The sequence below is a fragment of the Euleptes europaea genome, chromosome 3 (genome assembly GCF_029931775.1).
Source record: "Euleptes europaea isolate rEulEur1 chromosome 3, rEulEur1.hap1, whole genome shotgun sequence".
In the NCBI taxonomy this organism is placed as follows: Eukaryota; Metazoa; Chordata; class Lepidosauria; order Squamata; family Sphaerodactylidae; genus Euleptes; species Euleptes europaea.
Window position 1 is genome coordinate 89502448 of NC_079314.1, and position 20330 is coordinate 89522777.

At 45.6% G+C, this 20330-nt stretch overlaps 1 protein-coding gene across 1 annotated transcript in view; it reads left to right on the forward strand.

Annotated features, from left to right (window-relative positions):
* Nucleotides 1–17313, forward strand: part of MRTFA (myocardin related transcription factor A) — a 139962-nt gene extending 122649 nt beyond the window's left edge. The window contains exons 5-18 of the mRNA XM_056846548.1: nucleotides 2724–2779; nucleotides 4308–4383; nucleotides 5228–5389; nucleotides 6752–6927; nucleotides 7786–7944; nucleotides 8653–8906; nucleotides 9911–10085; nucleotides 10853–11935; nucleotides 13015–13107; nucleotides 13660–13662; nucleotides 14295–14459; nucleotides 15879–16055; nucleotides 16359–16419; nucleotides 16764–17313. Of these exons, the coding sequence (XP_056702526.1) occupies nucleotides 2724–2779; nucleotides 4308–4383; nucleotides 5228–5389; nucleotides 6752–6927; nucleotides 7786–7944; nucleotides 8653–8906; nucleotides 9911–10085; nucleotides 10853–11935; nucleotides 13015–13107; nucleotides 13660–13662; nucleotides 14295–14459; nucleotides 15879–16055; nucleotides 16359–16419; nucleotides 16764–17275 (3152 nt within the window). The 3' untranslated portion in view covers nucleotides 17276–17313. The remainder of the gene's footprint in view (nucleotides 1–2723; nucleotides 2780–4307; nucleotides 4384–5227; nucleotides 5390–6751; nucleotides 6928–7785; nucleotides 7945–8652; nucleotides 8907–9910; nucleotides 10086–10852; nucleotides 11936–13014; nucleotides 13108–13659; nucleotides 13663–14294; nucleotides 14460–15878; nucleotides 16056–16358; nucleotides 16420–16763) is intronic.
* Nucleotides 17314–20330: the final 3017 nt, after the last annotated feature.

A 20330-nucleotide genomic window follows, 5' to 3' on the forward strand; every position in this document is an offset into this window, starting at 1 on the left:
AAGGGAATCCCACAGACAAGATGCCACCACTGAAACAACCCTTTCTCTGGCTGCCGCCCATCTTCCCTCCAAAAGCAGGGGCACACCGAGCAGGGTTTTGCAGGGTTTTGCAGAGGATGTGGCGGACAGGGCAGTGTGATTAGCCATTATTCCTTTTTATTGCTGAAACACTGAGACAGTTGCATGCTTTGCTGTGGTACATAACAATTCTAGAGAAATAGAACTGAATCTCCTCCCATTTGCCCCCCATGCATTCATCAGGTAGGTATACTTGGGCCCTGTGTTCTTCCCTAAACCCTGCAGAAAGAACACAGAAGCTTTCAGTCAGTAAGTTCTCTGGCTGCATATCAGACTGGTTACTGCTCCCTGTGCCTCCAAGACGTTCTAAAAATCTGGTAGGGGAGGGGCACGTAGTGGAGGCATCTTGAGGAGAGTCCTTTGGCACCTTTTTCCAGCCACCTAGCCTTACATGTACCTCAGAAGAATGGCAGAACTGTTAAACGTCGCGTGTGCAGTGAACTACTAGTCTAATACTGTATTTTGAACTCAAAAACCATTATGAATAAAAATGCATACAGGGAAACATAAAATTATCTTTGTTATTTTTATTGTCAAATGATACAGTGCTCAGATGGGGTAAATCAAGGTACAGAAATTTAAAGGAAGAGTCTGTTGTATTTTACCTCAGTGGCTTTTTAGGCCCTTTGAGGGTACCTGCTGGTTCACAGTCCAACATCTTCATTTGCTAGTAAAGGCTTTTAAAGTCTGGGAATGGTTTAAACCAGATTATAATGGTTGAACAGTTCAGCTCGGGAGACCACCAAGGAAGTCCAGAGTTGCTACACAGAGGCAGGCAGTGGCAAACCACCTCTGAATGTCTCTTGCCCTGACAATCCTGTGGGGTTGCCACAAGTCGACTGCAACTTGTTGGCACTTTCCACCACCAGCAATCAAACTGGGACTTTATAATGCACCTTGGAAGCCTGTTAATACTAAAGTATCTATAGGATTTGGTCTTCTCAAAAGCAAGATGGACCTATGGTTTCCATTTCCTTGAATGGAAACCATAGGTCCATCCTGACATGTTCATTCTGATTGTCAACTGCTCTTCCCTAATTTACACTTGTACGTTGAAAGGGACAGCTGCTTAAGATGATGGATCAGTGTATAACAGACTGTGCAGGTGACAGCAGCTAATTTGTTTAGATAGGTCCAAGATCCTAACTAGAATCATTCTTGATAGTAATGTTGCCCGTGTTGCTACACCCATATTATAGAGTGTTTGAAAATGCAGAATGCCTCTTGCTTTGGCATTTTGTAAGAGATGCTCTTACAGATGTGTTGTAATCAGTAAAGTGTCTTCCTGGCAGAAAAAGGCAAAAGCTTATTAAGTCTGTAGTGCACACATAAATGAAATTAAGAGTGTGTAAGTGGCTTGGTATATAAATTTATTTATTTAAAATATTTGGTGGCCTTTCCACCAAATCAGGGTCTCCAAGGTGGCAAACAAGGCATTAAAACATGATATGGATATGTGGGTGTATGTGTAAAACACATAAATGTACAAACACAACAAAGGAGGAGGGTGTAGTTATTCCCTGTCCATTGTGGAAAAGATCTACTGAAACCCCTTCCAGTTAATATGTAATGACTTATTTAAAAAACGAATTCACTGTTATGGAATGTGGAGGATTTGTAACAGATAAGAGACCATAGCCCTGTAGATATTTCAAGCGCAGTGCCTGCGCGATTTATGGCTATATCATGAAAATGTCTCCAGTCCACATTTTCTCTTTGGGCATCTTTAGTCCAGTCTAGATCAGGGCAAGTTTTGGCATACTGTTATAATTATTACTCTGGTTACATATATGCTATGCAAACTGTTCTAGCTGTTACTGTTTGTATCTTTTTGTTGTTGTTCTGTTGGAATCCTTAATGCACAATTAAGGATTAATGCATTAATCTTAATGGCTGAAGTTCACCACCGTAACATATTGAGGAAAGCGGCATTGGCTGGCATCAGTATTATTAGTGAACTTATTGGAATCTAGCCTTCCCAAAGGGTCCTTCCAGAGTTGTACAGTTCTGGGCAGCAACTGAGCAGTGTCTTAAAATAAGGCCTGCTTGGCAGTGCTCCAGGGGAGGGGAGAGAGAGGGAGAGGGAGGAAAACGACCTGTGAATCAAAGCAATTCCTTAGATTTTCTGCCTTTTTTGTGTGGGTAGATGAATATTCTTACTTGGCTTGTTTTCCTCCCTTTTTTGTGTGGGTCTACTGTAAATTATTAAATCAAATTGGGGAATCATCCTAATACATGCAGTTGTATGTTGTGTGAGTGCAGGCATGTCAGCAGATTTTATGCATCTTGTGTGTTGTGCGGCGTGGTGCCAAAGCATTCTGTTCTGTCCCCCATGAAATTGTGTGGTGGCCATTTGTTTTGGCAAACAAATAGAGGAAAGATTGCATTTATTTTAAACAATAGCGTATCTTTTTAAACATAGATTGTTCCTAACAATCTTTGAAAGTGGGCTACATTCTTAGCTGGTTTAGGTGGGCCAAACATCAAGATGTGGGTTTACATCAGTTAATGACCTGGTCCACATGCTAAGCATATGCAGGAAGCACTCCCTGTACCTTGATGGATGACTTTAAGGTAGCAGGGGTCACATTTTGAAGCAAGAGGGGCCAACTTGTTCAATTAACTCATTGCTGTCTTCTCAACAGCTCTGAAAAGCCCAGCTGCATTTCATGAACAGAGGAGAAGTTTGGAACGGGCCAGGGTAAGCTATCAATTCTTTTAAGGGTTATTACAGCAGGCATCTGTAGTGTCTTCTAAATCTGGTTCTGAAGTCCTTCTAATCTAAGCCACTGATTTTCTCTTGGGGTTTTTTCAGTTTTTCCAACCTGCACACCATCTGAGCTATGACATGATAGTTTCTGTGTCTCCTATTCCCTTTGTGAGTGATATCAGCAAGAGAATTAGAGCCTGAAACCCAAAGCCCTTGACCTGAGATAGTGTCCCTCTTTACCCGCCTTGTTTACCCGCCTTGCAATTTTCTTGATTCCTCCAGTGCCTGCTGCATTGGCTTGATAAAACAGAAACTAAATGAAAAGATTTTGGTTCTGTTTTTTTTTTTTTTTTAAGAAGTTAAACACAGGTTGGACAATGAAGAAAAGTGATAGGAAGAAAGTAGATTCCTTTGAAATGTGCTGTTTGAGGAGAGTGTTATGGATACCATGGACTGCCAAAAAGCAAATCACTGGGTTATAGATCAAATCAAGCATGAACTGACCCTAGAAGCTAAAATAACTAAACTGAGGCTGTCGTACTTTGGTCACATTATGAGAAGACAAGAGTCACTGGAAAAGGCAATCGTGCCAGGAAAAGTTGAAGGCAGCAGGAAAAGAGGAAGGCCCAACAAGAGATGGATTGACTCTATAAAGGAAGCCACTTCAAGACCTGAGCAAGGCTGTTAAGGATAGGACACTTTGGAGAACATTGATTCATAGGGTCGCCATGAGTTGGAAGCGACTTGACGGCACTTAACACACACAAACACAGGTGCCATTCCTTTGAGATCTCAGGACATGCTGGAGAGCTGGATGAGAAGTACATTTTTATCTGAAAGTCCAGTTTTAGCCCATGCTTCCTCCAAAGAGATCAGGGCAGTACATATGGGTCTCCTTTCCCCATTTTATACCTACGACAAGGTCGGTTAGCCTGAGAGAGAGTGACTGGGCCAGAGTCATCCAGTGAGCTTCATGGTAGTTTGGGGATGTGAATCTGGATTTCTCAGATCTTAGTCCAGTTCTCCAACCATTGCATTATTCTGAATGCTTTGGCCACTGGACAATTTTTTTAAATGTAAAGCCATTAGAATTGGAGCCTGGGTGAAACAATTCAAACTTTGCTGCCCAATGAACTGTATGGAGACTGGTCTTTCAAGACATGGGACTGGTTTTGCTTGAGTTTTCCTATCAACAAATTCCTTCTTTCCCCTTCAAAAACATCTTGGAAACAGGCATTTAATATATTACAATGTAAGCATCTCAAACAACACTCGGCTCTTAAGTTTGGTAACCTATTTTCCTCAGGTTTTCTAGTTAAGTGCTATAGAATCAACCTGCCTAGCCTGGGGGTGAGATGGTTCTTTGCCTGCTGCGTTCTCCAGTGTCAGGCCTTGTTAGAGCCTGAGGTAACAGCTGTTGCCATATGTCTATCAATCCAATATTCATTTTTTAGCTATTAAATTCTCAGGCTGCTTGTTTGCTCTACTTGGGATCATCAGCGTGTTGTTTGTCTTGCAGACAGAGGACTACCTGAAACGGAAGATCCGGTCCCGGCCAGAGAGATCAGAGTTGGTGAGAATGCACATCCTGGAAGGTATGGTCCTCAGTGGGCAGCTAGTATGGTGAACTTTCCCACTTCACAGCTATTGATGTGGCATTCATTCCCCTTGTTTATATTCAGTTGGGGACGAATGAATAGGGCCTGGAAATTGGACTGTGAGACAGAACTTATTTTTGCGCAATCTTGCAGATAAGATTGTCTGCCTTGCTCACAAAAGATGTTTCCGTGTCCGCATGTGCTTATGATGTATGCTTAAGCAATTATAGGTCTGACAGGCTACTTATTCAAACAAACTTGGTACTCATCTAGGACCAGTGTCTAAACTGCTCATGATGCGTATGTCATTTATTTCATTCTACTGTTCTGCAATCCTGGCAGAGAACTGCAGCAGTAGACCTAGCACAGGACATTGGTTTACAGGTTCTCCAGGAATGTAACTTGTTATTTTTGCATTGTTGGCAAAAACGATACCTTTGCTTTAGAAAAACCTGCCCTGTGGTCTTCCTGAGATAGCTGTGGGGAAAAGGGCTAAGACAAAGTGAAGCGTCATTGGTTACTTCCTGAGCAGGAGATCTTGCTAAAAGTGTTTAAGTGAGGTGTGTGTGTGTAAAAGGATCAATTTGGAATAGGATTGAGCAGTTTATTTCTTTTTAATAAGCTTCTGAATGCTGTGACTTATTTGGGTATTTGTTTCTAACACACAGGGCTTCTGTTATGGTGAAAGACACTCATTCATGTTGAGTTGGGCTGGGGGACTGAGCTTCTCCAGTTTATTCTGGAGACCAAGGTCTGCTCCAGAAGAGGGTTAGATTGTGGTTGCATCTCTGGGTCTTGCGCTTAAAATACTGATCATGTTGTTGCTGCTTCCCTCGAGCAGAGACATCTGCTGAACCTTCCCTGCAGGCCAAGCAGCTGAAGTTGAAGAGGGCCAGACTGGCTGACGATCTCAATGAGAAGATTGCGCAGCGGCCAGGTCCCATGGAGTTGGTGGAGAAGAACATTCTGCCTGTGGAATCTAGCCTGAAGGAAGCGATCATTGGTAAGGTTGGTGGCAAGAAGAGGTCTGTGTGTACGTGTTGGAGATAATGGCACGTTGCAAACCATTCCCAATACGTGGAAGTGCTTATTCTGTCTATAGCCTTAGTTAGAAGTCGAACAAAATAGTTTCAGTTACAACTTCAGTTAGAAATTCAAAACACTCTTCTCCAAGCAAGTTTATAGTGAAGCTATTGAAGTAGCAGGAACATAGTTGCTCTCCATGACTCGGGAACTGCAGTTTATTATCTTCTTCCTCTTCTGCGTTTTGCTTTCTTACCTGAAAATCTGTCTGCTTTTTAGCAGCCATTAATCTGAGAGATTCTGGGCCAAGCAGGGAAAGAAGACAGCAGACACAAGTGAGCCGATGGGGGAAAAGATGAAAGCAAAATACTGGATCCTTGAAGAACAAATTTTGACCAATGTTGGGAGTGAACGCCTTCCCCAGGGCAGGAGAGGTGGTTAAGGAACTGCATGACATGAGTAGCTGATTTCTTCTTTATAGAGTGGTTTGTGCAGGTTTCTATATTATCCTTCAGAAATTAATAGGCAGAAATAGTTGTGTGTGTGTATTAACTTGAGTCCCTGCATCTTATTTGGAACAAGGTTGGAAAGTGCCACAAATAAGCCTGTTATGGAGGAACTCTAGAGGCCTTGGTTTACCTAATGTTCCTGATGCCTTTTATGTCTGTGGGCAGTGTTTCTGCTGATGGTTCACCCATGAAAAAGATCTTGTCTGCACCCCTACCCTATTTCACAGGAAGGAACTTGTGAGGAAAGTACTGGAATATTTTTTGTTCTGTGCAGAATCTGCAAGTACTAATAGCAGTCGAGGCCTCTCAGCTTGTGTGGGCACTGTCACTGACCTCTCTGTTGTGATTTCAAGAGGGGAGAATGTCAGAAGAATGCAAGTAGTTGTGAAGGAGCTTCTGTTTCCTCATAGAAGTCTGTAAACTTCTTTGGACACTAAAGAAATAATTACTTAGCATAGTTGATATGGAGAACAATAATCCATTTTGACACCTTCTTCAAAAATGGGTGCAAGATTTCCAGTGCTTGCTTACTTGCGAGTTTGTTCTTTGTGATCTGGGCATCTCAGAGTCAGGCCTTAAGCCTGGATATCACAAAAAGGTTGTTCCATTTGCTACACAGAGGCACAAGATGAATTTTTCTGTTAATCAAAACCATTTCTTGTCCATTGATGATTTCCATCATCAAGGAGATGTCTTGCGAAGGAGATGCCTAACATTTGCTTCCTTTTCATTCCCAAGTTTCTTTACCATGGTCCAGATGTATCTCATACTAGTTGCAGTTGACTCTTATCATCTGTTGTCTGGTGAATGAACTTGGCTTTTATTGTTTTCAGTGGGGCAAGTAAACTACCCGAAGGTAGCAGATAATTCCTCCTTCGATGAGGACAGCAGTGATGCCCTGTCCCCAGAGCAGCCAGCCAGCCATGAATCCCAGGGGTCTGTGCCATCCCCAATGGAAGCTCGGGTTAGCGAGTCGCTTCCCACCCCCACAGTGGTATCCCCTGCTCAGGTGAGAATGTGCAGTGTTGGCTCCTGTGGCACTCCTTGGCCTCCGTGTTCTCAAGCAACACTGGTGCCCTGAATGGTGGAGAAAAAATGCCAGGCAAATGATCAGTGGTGATAATGTATTTTAAAAACAAACAAACCAAAAACCTCTAATAACCCTGAATCTTAAAATGCTACTAACAGCTTAATTTGTGGAGGACAACAAGTGGATTTGGATGCGTACTGATAACTTAGCTGGGGAAAGGACTGGGCTCCTGTCCTTGGTCTTTGATACTGGGAGCCATGTTTGCTCATAGAACTTTATTTCTAGGTGTAAATCTGTGACTGAGAAGCAAAACGTAAAAAATAAAGGCCTGTGTCACTTTATGCACCATGAGCAAACTGTGGTTTGTGAGGAGAACAAACCAGGAAGTCCTTAGGCTTCAGAGTGAAGATTGGCTAGTTTAGAACTAATCAGATGTGTTGTTACATCTAAACTGGGCAGTTTAACAAATCATGGTTTTCTTTTCTTTTTTTTGCATGATTTGTTTCTTGCCTACCAACCTGTTTATACAATGATTTAGTTGTGGTTTGTAGGCAAAAAAAAATCTCGATGGTTAAAGCAGCCAGTTTGGACATCACAGCAAGCAGTTGTTAGTTCTGACCCAAGGATGTCTTTAGTCTGAGTGCAGCATCAAGGGGAAGGGGGAGAGGGACGTGAGCCCAGCTAATTCCTGGCTTGTTTTTGTTGCCAACAAGGCGTTTTGTTTGTTTTTCTGGTCCGAATGCATCCGTAATCTCTACGCTGTTGTCTCCATAAAATAATGTCTACCTTGTGGCACCCTGTTGATATGGATTTGTGGACTCGGGTTTACTTTTGCAGGTTGTGTCTCAGTTGAAAACCAGTGCAGATCCCTGTGATGCACCTTTCCTGCTTGAGCAGCCACCAACTCCCCTGCCGCCGCTTCCGCCTCCGGTGCCTCCTAATCTCACCAATGGAGTTGCGACTCCTGCTGCCAAACCGCTCCCAGCCCTTATTAAGGTAGCCTTCGTGCAGAGCTTAACACGTGGGTTAAAAACCGAGGGCAGTAATGAAATCCACTCTGTTAGGGGTTCAGCAAGAGATGTTGAGTAGGCTGGTCTTCGCTGTTTCCCTTCACTGACTCTTCATTTACAAAGTAATGACTTAAAAGAGGAATTAAGCCTGTGAACTTGTCTGTGCTCTCCATTGGCGCCAGTCCAAAAAAAATATAACTCTTTGGTGGTGATAGAGCCTTGGGGTAAGAAAGAAATTCTTCCTCTTAAGTATGTGTTGGACAATATATATCAGTGCCTTCTCTGAAACAGTAGCCCTTTTGGTCTCTTGTGAGCCTAGTAATCTATTGGTAGAATCATTAATATTCCGCATCCTACATATGGGACAAAAAATGGCTCTTAGAGAATTGCTAAGAATGTTATATTCTGCCGAAAATGTCAATTAATGGTATTTCAGAACAAACCATTAACATGCAACATATTTTTGTATGGTTATGTAATCGGCATTTTTTAAATTGAAGAATCTGGTTTATTTTAGTGAAAAGAGAGGTGAGAATCTCTCTATGTATCTTGCACCTAAAAATCTCTTAAAGGGACTTGGTGTATGGAACCAACCTGATGAATAGGCCAATCATTACTGTCTCTGCGCCCTTTATTCTTACTATCATAATCTCTGGCATTTATCTGAGCCCTCTGTTTTCTGACTTCAAAATAGCAAAGCCAGTCCAAGTCCTCCTGTGAGAAATCCCAGCGTAGCAAGAAATCCAAGGAACCGAAGCAGAAAGTCAAGAAGTTGAAATACCATCAGTATATCCCACCGGACCAAAAGCAAGACAAAGGAGCCCCTCCCATGGATTCCTCTTATGCCAAAATCTTGCAGCAACAGCAGCTCTTTCTGCAGCTCCAGATTCTGAATCAGCAGCAGCAGCAGCACTACAACTATCAGACCATCCTGCCAGCTCCACCAAAGTACGGCTTCTCGCATCCTGCTGTTTGTCCTTCTCCATTTCATGGGAATCAGAGCTATAGATATCTAGCTGTTCTTTCATCTTCAGCAGGAAATGGGGGCTTGCTGCCAAATGGGGGCACGGGGAGTGGGTCATGCCGCACCACCTGCTGTTCTCCTCTCATTCTGAAGACTGTTCACCCTTGTAGTCACTCACATTCCCTCACATCCCAAAACTACAAAGGTGCATAACTTGCCATTTTCAAAATGATCTCATTATGTGAATGTGGCAGAATTACAAAGAAGTGGTGAAGTTGGGCAAAACCGTCAGTAGGGTTTGAAAGTTTATGCTGGGTGTTGGGGGGGACAATGTTTGTAAGCCCTTCAGAAGTGTCTGGTGGTATTACTTTGTGTCCTTGCCACTCTGCCAGAATCTCCATCAATTATAAATAAAACCTCTAGTGTATTTAATTGGAGGTGCCCAGTAACAGGAAGTGACTTCAGTCCCAGTTAGCATATTTGTGGGCACAAGCAGGGTAAGCAAATTTTATCAATTCCCTCCTCCCACGAATGGCTGGAGAAAAATTAGAGATCTCCTGCAGGAGGAGGGGAAATCAATGCAAATTATCCCCCCACACCTGTGCCAGTGGAAATTCTAGGGGGAATCCAAGCCAATTGCTGCTCATCTGATAGCATATAGCTTATCAGCCTATTTGATTCAGCATACAGCTTTCTGCTTAATTTTGCAGTACATCTTACTTTTACAATGAGCAAACTATGGGTGATTGAGCAAAATAATAAGAAACGCAGTCCACTACTGCTGGCAAGCAGCACACACTGAAGCTGCCAAAATGAACTTTCCAAGCAGTCACCAAGCCAGGAACATATGCACTTGCTGTGTTTGGTGAGCCGACACCTTGGAAGAGACCTGCAGCAGGTGTTGGCTTCCCGTTGGCAGGTGGGGAAGGGGGGCTTTAGGATCAGCTCCGCCATGGAATACTCAGTCCACCCTTTCCTTCCCCCTCAGGCCTCCCGGAGAGCAGCAGAGCGGCAGTAATGCCCCCCCGCCCGTGCGTAGTCTCTCTGCACCTGTCAGCAGCACCTCTTCTGTCTCTTCCAGTTCTAACGGGTTGATGCGACAAAACAGCAGCGCTCCAGTAGGCAAACCAGGAACTCTCCCTGCTAATCTGGACGACATGAAGGTGAGCTCTGGCTACTGTGACCGTAGCTGATATAGAATGATGGGCGTATCAAGATTTTAAAACAAGGGCATTTGCTTCTAGTGGAACGGCAATTATTTAGCTCTGTCCTGCTGTTCTGATAGCAGCTGGTTGAATAAGTGTGGTGTAGTGGTTAGAGCAAGAGAGCCCTGTGGCACAGAGTGGTAAGCTGCAACTCTGCAGTCAAAAGCTCTGCTCATGACCTGAGTCGGTTTCAGGTAGCCGGCTCAAGGTTGACTCAGTCTTCTATCCTTCTGAGTACCCAGCTTGCTGGGGGTAAAGTGTAGATGACAGGGGAAGGCAATGGAAAACCACCCTGTAAACACCATCTGCCTAGTAAACGTCGGGATGTGACGTCACCCCATGGGTCAGTAATGACCTGGTACTTGCACATGGGACTACCTTTACCTAGTGGTTAGAGCATCAGACTCGGGTTGGGGAGGACCAGGTTCAAATCCCCACTCATGGAATTTCCTTCTTTCTCAGCCTGAGATTCCCTTGCTTGTTGTGAGGTTAAAATAGAGGCGGGGTTGTAAGCCACTATAGGTCCCCACTAGGGAGTAAAGTGGGATCTAAATATTTAAGTAAATAAACAAATGCTTTGAGGGTGGAACTCTGGTGTTAATTGGCCCACAGTGATTGTTCTGTTACTATCTTAAAGGTGCTAAAAACCGGAGGCCGTCGTCTTCCTGGTTGAGCTTGTATTGACTTACTGCAGCTTTTGGTTTAATTCTAACCTTGTTTGTTAGGTGGCAGAGTTGAAGCAAGAGTTGAAGCTGAGGGCGCTGCCTGTGTCGGGTACCAAGACAGATCTCATCGAGCGGCTTAAGGCGTATCAGGAACAGAACGGTACAGCCGGCCGTGCAGCCGGTGCTGCAAAGCCCAACACCGCGATTCTCCCCAAAGCTGCTGAAGTGGTGGTAGCTTTCCCGGCTGCTAGGCTGGGCACAGGGTCGGCTCTGGTCAGTGCGGGTATCACTTCCGCAGAAGTGGTTGTGGCTGCAGTGCCCAGCAATGGCGTGATGAAATTTGGCAGCACAGGCTCCACTCCTCCTGTGTCTCCCACTCCCTCTGAGCGCTCGCTGATGAGTGCCGGGGATGAGAACTCGACGAGCGGGGATGCCTTTGGGGAGATGGTGACCTCTCCTCTGACTCAGCTCACCCTGCAAGCATCACCAGTGCAATTCCTGGTGAAGGAAGAGAGCGCCAAAGCCACCAGCTGCAGTTCAAATCCAGGTTCACGGGTGGAGCCTTGCATCAGCCGCGGCAGAGACATGGAGGCCCAGGACAAAGACCAGATGCTGCAAGAGAAAGATAAGCAGATCGAGGAACTCACACGCATGCTGAAGCAAAAGCAGCAGCTGGTAGAGATGCTGAGGCTGCAGCTGGAGCAGGAAAAACGGTCTCAGCAGCACCCTCATCCAGCCATGGTGGTCGGAGAGGAAGGTGCAGCTCCAGCCCCTAAGCTGCCAGCTTTTGGCACCCACGTCAAGAATGAAAACAGTTTTGCGAGTTGCCAATCTATGGGGCAGTCTAGCTTCCCAACCGACCAAGCAAAACCCACACAGACCACTAGCCAAATGGACACCTCGGATTCAAGCTCTGTGCCAAAGAAAGCAGTGATGATGAAGCAGGAGGTCCCGGCAGCTGCAACTGAGTCGTCATGTCAGACCTCCCATTTTTTCCTTGGCCAGCATGGTGGTGGCTTCAGTGACCTCATCAAAGGAGCCCCTCCCCCGACCCTCATCACAGATTCTACTGGCACTCACATAGTGCTCACAGTGACCAATCAGAATCAGGAGAAGGTGGGGAGCGGTTCTTTCCCACAGAAGGTAGGCATGTATGTGGTAGCACTTTGCAACTGGGGCATTTTTATCTAGAGAGTGGCTCTTAAGTAAAGAACAAACTCCTAGCCACTCATTCTCCTTAGCAAGTTAAAACCAGTGTATATTAAATGGCATGAAATTTGTGCATCCTTCAAGACGTGGGAGATCATCTCATCTGCTTCCTGCCTCCCCATGTCTAAGAAACCTCATTGGGTTTGCACTCAAAAGTCCCCACAGTCCTCACTCTTCCACTTCTCCTCCCAGCCTAGCTGCTGCACCTTCTGCCCACCAGTTCATCCCTCTGCATGGCTCTTGCACCTTAGAGCCAGAAGGTTGCAGGCACAGACCTGGAGATGCACTGACATTAACAGAAGGATGTGTCTAAGGCTCAGGCTAGACATCATGACTTTCCATGAGTTGGATCTGGGTTTGTTGCACATGAGAACGTGGCACCTGCAGCTTCAAAATGGGGAAAGTAACACTCTCCTGGGGAAGTTTCAGCTCAGGAAAATGACATGGGGGGAGGCAGGAGTGCTTCCTCCCACCTTGCTGTGGTCCCAGAAGAATGAGGCCCCTGCCTGTCTTTAAAAGGCAGTTCCCTGGAGCTCCTGTGTGACTCATTGAAAGAAGTGATGTCTAGTTTAAAGCCTTAGACACCTCCTTCTGTTGATGTCAGTGCACGCCACAGCCTGTGCCTGCAGCATCTGGCTCTCAGGAATGGTTTAGTTGGGGTGGGGGGCTCTATTCAAGCTAAAATTAAACTCTTAAAGGGCCAGCTTGGTGTAGTGGTTAAGAGCGGTGGACTCTGATCTGGAGTACTGGGCTTGATTCCCCACTCCTCCACATGAGCGGCGGAGGCTAATCTGGTGAACTGGATTTGTTTCCCTACTCCTACACACGAAGCCAGCTGGGTGACCTTGGGCAAGACATGCTCTCTCAGCCCCACCTACCTCATAGGGTGTCTGTTGGGAGGGGAAGGGAAGGTGACTGTAAGCCGGTTTGAGTCTCCCTTAAGTGGTAGAGAAAGTTGGTATATAAAAACCAACTCTTCTTCTTAAAATGTTTTCTTCTTTTTAACTCTCAAGAGAGTCTCTCCACCTTCTCCGAAAGCATCTGTCCAGCAATCTGTAAGCAGCTCTCAACCTTCTGTGCAGCAGGTGCCAAGTGAGCCGGCCAAGGTAACTGACCACCCATTCCATTTCCGTGGTGGGTTGGGTGAAAGGGAGAGGGGTGATGTGTACAGATTGGCTGCGGAATGTTGTACTTGCAAGGCAGAGGTCATCTTTCCCCGCTGAGCTGCTCTCAAACCACTGGCTGCAATGGAGTGGATGATTCCCTGGAAAGAGCGGCTACATCTCTGTCGTTCAAGGGTTAAAAGCACTGTCTGTTCACTGACATTATATATTCCTCAGTGTGGAAGTAGGTTGTGAGGATGAAGTAGCAGAATGAGCTGTAAGCTTTCGGGAGGCCAGCTGTGCTTGGGACGTGGGCTTCTCTTCTCTACCATGAACTTGCCTCTGGCACATGGGGGAGTGAAAGGGGGGGCGCTGTAATGGGAATGTGTTACCTTTAGGGCCCAAAGACCTCACTGGGACGGGGTTTCTGAAGCAGATGTGCCATGTCAGGAGGTAGACAAGCAGTTTGTGCATAGTTTACGCTAGTAAACTTGGCTTTCCTTGGTGCAGATTTCCGTGGTGTTTGGTGCAAATTTGGAAAAGGTTTTCATGCAGAAAGTAAGGGGTATTATGAGTCATTTTTTTTGTAGCAGTACAAAAACCTATCACTTAATTTATGGTAGGAGATTAATTGTGAAATAGCAATTGTCTTTTCACAATCTGTTCCTATCCCCCGTTCCTTCAAGTTGAATACAACCTTTGCTCAAAAGAGCTTTTCCTCTTCCAGTGCAGAAGCTGTATTCCCTTTCCCCACATGAATCTGATTCCCACTGTTTTTTTTGGGGGGGGTGACTTGAGACTACCTGTCAGCCCTTCAGAAAGGAAAGGAAGGACACCCCCCCCCCATGTAATTGAAGGTTGGGATAGCTACTGGCCCCACTGCAAATGCTGCCTCATGGGGCAGCACTTTTTCCTATAGGAATGCACAGCAGCCATTGGCATACATTGCGGAAAGTAAAAGGTAGGGTAGAAGTATGATAGTTACCTTTGTGGTTTGCATCCAGAGTGTTTCTTCGGCACAGAATCCACATTGGCAAAGAGGATGACCAGCGTTGCCTGGGTGCTGTGGATTCCTCTTGGTGCACGGTATCGCAAGACACCTGGGTTGCCAAAGTGGATCCTTTATCTCCCTCTTTAATTATTAAATCTGGTCTTTATCTTCCGCTCCTTAACTTTGCATCTCTCCATAGGGTCAGAAGCCAAGTCTGCCAGTGGTCACCGGGCATTTTCCTCAGACAGTCTTGTCTTTCTCAACACCTCCCAACTTGCAGCCCTTCTACCTGAACGGCTTCCACAAAGGACCCCTGAAAGCCCACGTTAGCAGCAGAGCTGCCCAGCCCAGTGTGCCCAAAAAGGTACATGAGTCAGCAAGCCTGACCAGGGGGGCAGATGACAGTCTCTTGCACAGGGGATGGTGAAGGGAGAGAGGACACAAACAGATATTCCAGGGCTCAGCTACAGGGATTTGTGTCCCTTTCCCCTACTGAAATGCGGCTGCCTCTGACATAGTCTCTACTGATAGGTCAAGGGAAGGCGATTAGGCTGTGTGTACACTTGCCTGTCCAGGACTCAGGTGCCATCCTGTTGCACACTTTCACAGCTAGCAATCAAGGCTTAGCTGAAGCTGGAGGGATCCCCCCCCCCCCCATACACACTTTTGCTTTGTTTTGGTGCTTGCTTAGAAGAGAAGAGGTTACTATGAAATGGGATAAAAATGTACAACTATTCAGGGCAAAGGAAGAAAACACTGCTTCCCCTCTAACTTGCCCTCATGATGTCATCAGACAGCCAAAATTGATTGCCTGCACAATATCATCATGCTGCCTATGTCAGCCTTGGAAGTCTGAGATTGCCTTGGGAAGAATCCCATTTTTAAGAAAAAAAGCAGCTGTGGATCTGGGAAAGCAGCAGCTGTGAATAGGTGGCAGATGGTGTGCAATGAGGCTGTAGCTGGGTTCAGAGATGTTTTGAAATTTCTCCATTCTCCATGACAGTTTTTATGGGTGAACATTTGTTAGCAGATCTATGCCAATCAAGATTTAAAGGGGGTGCTTTTGCAAACAAGCAGCACCTCCTGAACACTTGCCTTGAGTGAACTTGCCCCCTTTCACACGGCCTTGTTTCACTTTTGCTCTCATCCATTTGCTCTCCCTTAATAGCCCACTGTGCAGATGTCATCAAAGTACCTTTTGAGCAGTTCTGAGTTTTGCTAACTGTCCATAGGAGAGCAAAATAATTATGCTAGGATGTGGTGAGAGTACCAGAGCCATGAGTTATCCCTCATATGTCTGTGATAGACTAGGTGAATTTTACAAAGAAAATGGCCAGCACCAGCCCCGGGTTCTTCGTGGTATGCCTGTCTTTATGTTGGATTTACAGTTGCATTCTTAAGAGTGTTCCTAAGGAAGGGTCTGTAAGTGATAGGAAGCGCCATGGTGAACAAGTAGGTAATAAACTACCATGCATGGACTTCTGCCATGCAACAGTCTAAAACTGTGGGTCAGATGAAGTGCAGGGCTTTGTGAGTCAGAAGTGTTCCTGATGGATTGAGTGTGGTCTGCAGGCCATATATTGTGTACTCTTCAGTACTGTGGAGATGGGGGTTGTGTAAGTGGCAGTAATGCCTTTGAAGAGGGAAACAGGAGATGTTGCATCAGTAGCTCTGCTGATCATTAGCTAATAGAGGACAATTTTTCCATCTCAACGATTCACAGAAATGGTCCATTTGAGAAGAGGGTTCTTGGCTTTTCATTGCCTCTCTTGTCCCTCCGCAGCTTCTCTCGCAACCGGGCTCGCCATCTCCTCCATCTCCATCCCAAATGGAACTTGAACAGCAGAACTCATCTTTCTTTGCTGCTTCTCCGCCGCTGCCTCTCCCTGCTTCCTCTGTGCTGATGAAAGAACCACCGGGATATGAAGAGGCTGTGAAGCAGCAACCAAAGCCCCCTGAGGTGAGGATGGCTGCTGCCCCTTGACAAGTCTGGAAAAGGGTGTGTGCGGCGCTGTTCTTTCCCAGGCCGAGCACGTCCCGAGGGCAGGAGTGGTCCTGCTCATCTGCCATAGTCTGCGAGTGTCTACCCTGGAGACCGTGAGGGTTGGGTGTCGGTGCCGTTCTTATAGATAGATATATCTATATCTATATATCTTATATATATATATCTATATATCTGCGATGGGTGAATTGTTAGGAGATGGACGTTGCGGCATGCCCCTGGAGTGTGACGTCTAAATTAGTATGTTCCCTTCTTTCTCAGGAGAATGGCTGTTCAAGTCAACAGATGGATGACTTGTTTGACATTTTAATTGAACATGGAGGTAAGAGGGGAATGAGTATTCTGTGTCAGGTACCTCCTGGCCTTCTTTCTCTGATGGTCTTTGTGACTTGTATGCGTTGGAGCTGCCATCTGGATGGACGCACTTAGAAGCCTCTGTACCAAGCAACAGAGGGTTCTGTGTCCACTTGGTGTGGAAGGGGCCATCAGCACCACCTCTTGTCAGTGCCAGGTGTCAGTCAGCCTACTGGTAAATTTTTTGGGTCTAGTAGAAGTGCAGTTATTTACTGTGCCCTGATGATGGCAACTGATGGCTACCTGAGCTTTGCAGCATGGGGTGATATTGCCTGTATCAGTGGATTCAAGTGCCTTTTCCCCCCCTTACAGAGATTTCCGCTCAATTTAAGGAGCAGTCTTCCCCATCAAGGAAAGACACGGCTGTTTCTCCGGGATGCCCTTCTCCGTCCAACAGCCACCATTCCTCAGAGCTCCCCCTGCAGGTGTCCCTGGGCCACACCAGTTCTGTTAACCCTTCCCCAGCAGGCAGGCTGGAAGACTTCTTGGAGAGCAGCACTGGCCTCCCCTTGCTGACAGCTGGCCCCGATGGACCTGAGCCCCTGTCTCTAATTGACCTCTACAGTGAGATGCTAAGCAGTTCAGCTATCCTGGATCATCCATCTTCGCCTATGGACACATCAGAATTGCACTTTGCCCCTGAGCCCACTGGGGGACCAAGTTTAGACTTGGCTGAGGCTAATCTGGACAGCATGGATTGGTTGGAGCTGCCTGGAGGGCCAGTGATGAGCCTCACCCCCCTCAGCACTGCAACTCCTAGCCTCTTTTCCACAGACTTCCTCGATGGACATGATCTGCAGCTGCACTGGGATTCTTGCTTATAGCTCTCTTAAGCATGCAGACTGAAGGGAGCGGTACGGGTGGGTGTAGTATATGGGTGGGAGCTTAAGTGGAAGTGTCAGGAAACCTTAAGATCCCCAAATGTCATCCTGCTTTCGTGAAATTAGACAGCCAAGGGCAATCACCCAGTGATGTCTTCTGAATGATGGTTCACCCGCTGGCAAATCTCTGTCATTCTCAGGCCCTGTGGCGAGGCATGGCTCCTTCCCCAGCGTGGCCACCCCAGGCTGGTGGAGGTACTGAGGTGGTGTGCTGCCTCTCCTTTACAATACAGCGATGTGGCCAGGGTGGGAGCTTAGTTCAAGGCCAGGCGTCTGTAACAGGTTGGAGGAAATTACTTCAGAAGCCACTGTTCCCTTCTGGCCTTGAGTCTGCCTAGTTAGGAAGCATTAAAAAAAAAAAATCTGGCAAATGTTAATTTGATTATAAGGAAGGTTTCCTTAGGTTTAGAATATGGGATGCGCTTCTGGAAGTTTTTCTGGGGTTGGAAAGAGGAGAGTACAGGACTGAAGAATCTACTGGCCTTAGTTGTATGATTGAGCATCTGATTCAAAGAACCTTTTCCTGCTAATGCCATAGTATAGGTGCATTTTTGCCCAAGTTCTGTGCCAGAGCCTAGGTAACAGCCATCTTTCCTCGGCTTGAAGAGTGATTCCCGCATGCAGTCATTATTCCTGACATGGCCCAACTAAGAACAGCCTGCTGGCATTCACTCATGTCCCAGGCAGTGAGTGTTCTTTGGACCATGAATCAGACAAAGCCAACTGCATTGAGGAAATGTTATTCATTCTGCAGTAATCGCTCTTCTCCCTCCTCTCTTTGGTAGCTCCACTTGTGAAGCCTAGTCAACGAGAACATGCAGCTGGAGTTCATGAACGTTTGGGCCTTTCTTGTAGCTTGACCTGTGGCAGCATAAACAATCTGTAGCAGCTCGGCTACACTTTGCAGTTCCTGGTGCTTTTGCTGTTCATTGATTTAACTAACACACCCTTCCCTGATTATCTGTGTATGAAAGTAGAGCTTCTGATGTTCTAGAGGCTTGTGGCGGGGTGTGGGGGTGTTCTCCAAGAGGGTACTGTGGATGTATTTCTCCTTGGAGAGTAGTCAGCTGACAGCTGATCTCAGAAGCATTAAAAAAAAAAAACCAAACCTAAAATAGGATCTTGGTCAGAACATGAATGCTAACTTCCTATCAGAGGCAGGGGCCCTTTTGACAGTGCTTGCTAAGGAGCTAGAGGCTTGCTTTGAGCTGCATGACTGACTTCTGTCATTGCACAGAAGAAAGGAAATGTCCTGTAGCCGTAGTCTTTGCTGCTGTGAATAGTTCTAAACCACAGTCTTGCCTACTGGTTTCATTTATAGCTGGTAAAATATCTGTATATAGCCCTGTAAAAACTGCTTGTTTTGGAAAGCAAATGATATGACCCACCTAATTAGAAAGTGTCGCTTTCCTTGAGCTCCTTCTATGTGATAAACTCTTCAGGGGCCAATATTTCTATCCTGTGGTTTGGTGGGAAAGAGGACTTGGTCCTTGGACTTACCATTTTTCGCCTTATTGCACATGTCACTCAAAGGAAATCATACTCCCTATTAGTCAGTTGCCCTCCCATCAAAATATATATTGGTAGCGCATCTTCAGGCATAAAGGAGGAGGTTGATCTCTCTAGTTTCACAGGAGCCCAGGAAGCTCTTCCATATTTCTCTCATACTGTAGAGACAATAACATATCCTGTTTCCCTACTATAACGTATGGACTTGAAAATGAAGTTGCAGTTAGTAGCGGCCAACTGCATGTAAAGTGTATTTCTTCCAGTAAAAAAATCCCTTTTTAGAAATCAGCTCAGAGCAGTGACTGAGGGCTTTGTATCAATCTTTGTATTATGTCCTCTTATTGTTTATCATATCACTCAGTCTGTGGCTAGTTGGAGAAGTTGGTTAGGCTTATGTGGCTGTTTGTGGTATAGACAACCTGTGCAAAGCAAACCAAGCCTTCCCATTTAAACAGAACATCTTTGCTCCCACTAAGTAGTAAATGAATCTACACTTAAATACTCCTGGGCCAAGTGAAGGCATCTTTGGTGGGGGCAGCAGGTGGCATTTATGCAGAATGGTGCTATTGCAATAGCTACCTGGCTTTGAGAAGGTAAGCATGTTCTCCTCTAGTGTAAAATGACTTACAGCAATAAGGCAAACGTTGACTGCAACACTATGTTAAACATAGCAACAGAGTAGCCGGGCTTGTTTGGAATGTTGCCCAGCTACCATGGAATAGGAAAATTGAGAACCTAGCAGTTTTTCTTTCATATATGAAGAAATTGGTAGCTATGAGCTTCAACAACAATTCCCTAAATTCTCCTTTTGTACCCACAGCCTAAATCACTATCCTAAGGATCTGCCTTTGAATGTACTTGCTCTTTTGCTGATAACCACTCCTTGTATAACTTGTATTTGATTTAGCACGCACACTTTTCTTCCACTATGCATCAAATGAATAGGTTATCAGCATAGGCAAGCCGGCTTGGGCACTGCTGTAGTATTGGAACTAGAATAAACATGCAACTGGAAAAGGGCATGGAAGGAGCAGTTACTGAGGAAAGAGTGGACAAATCAAATTATTTTTTCAGTTACAGATATTTGAAAAATCCATTTTATTAAAAAAAATTGTGTTCTAGCATGTTTGTATATCTTATCTTTGGTTGCAGAATTACTGATAATCCTGCTTTGGTGGAAATACAGACCCTGCCTTGAACCTGTATAATGAACTTGGCTGTATGTGGGGAAAGACTGTTATCCACTGCCAACACCTCACTGGTCAGGGGGACGCCACTGTACGCCATTAATTGCTACTCTGTCTGTGAAAAGGTTTATTTCCTCATACTTCCCCTTTATCAGATGGCAGCCACCACCCTCAAGAAGAATTCCAGGACCTAAGCAACTGGTGATTTCCCTACACAGTATGCAGTTCCTAAAGCATATGCAACTAACAGTTCTGTTCTGATTTTCACATAACTGTTAACACTAGCAAGATGAGCAAGGCTT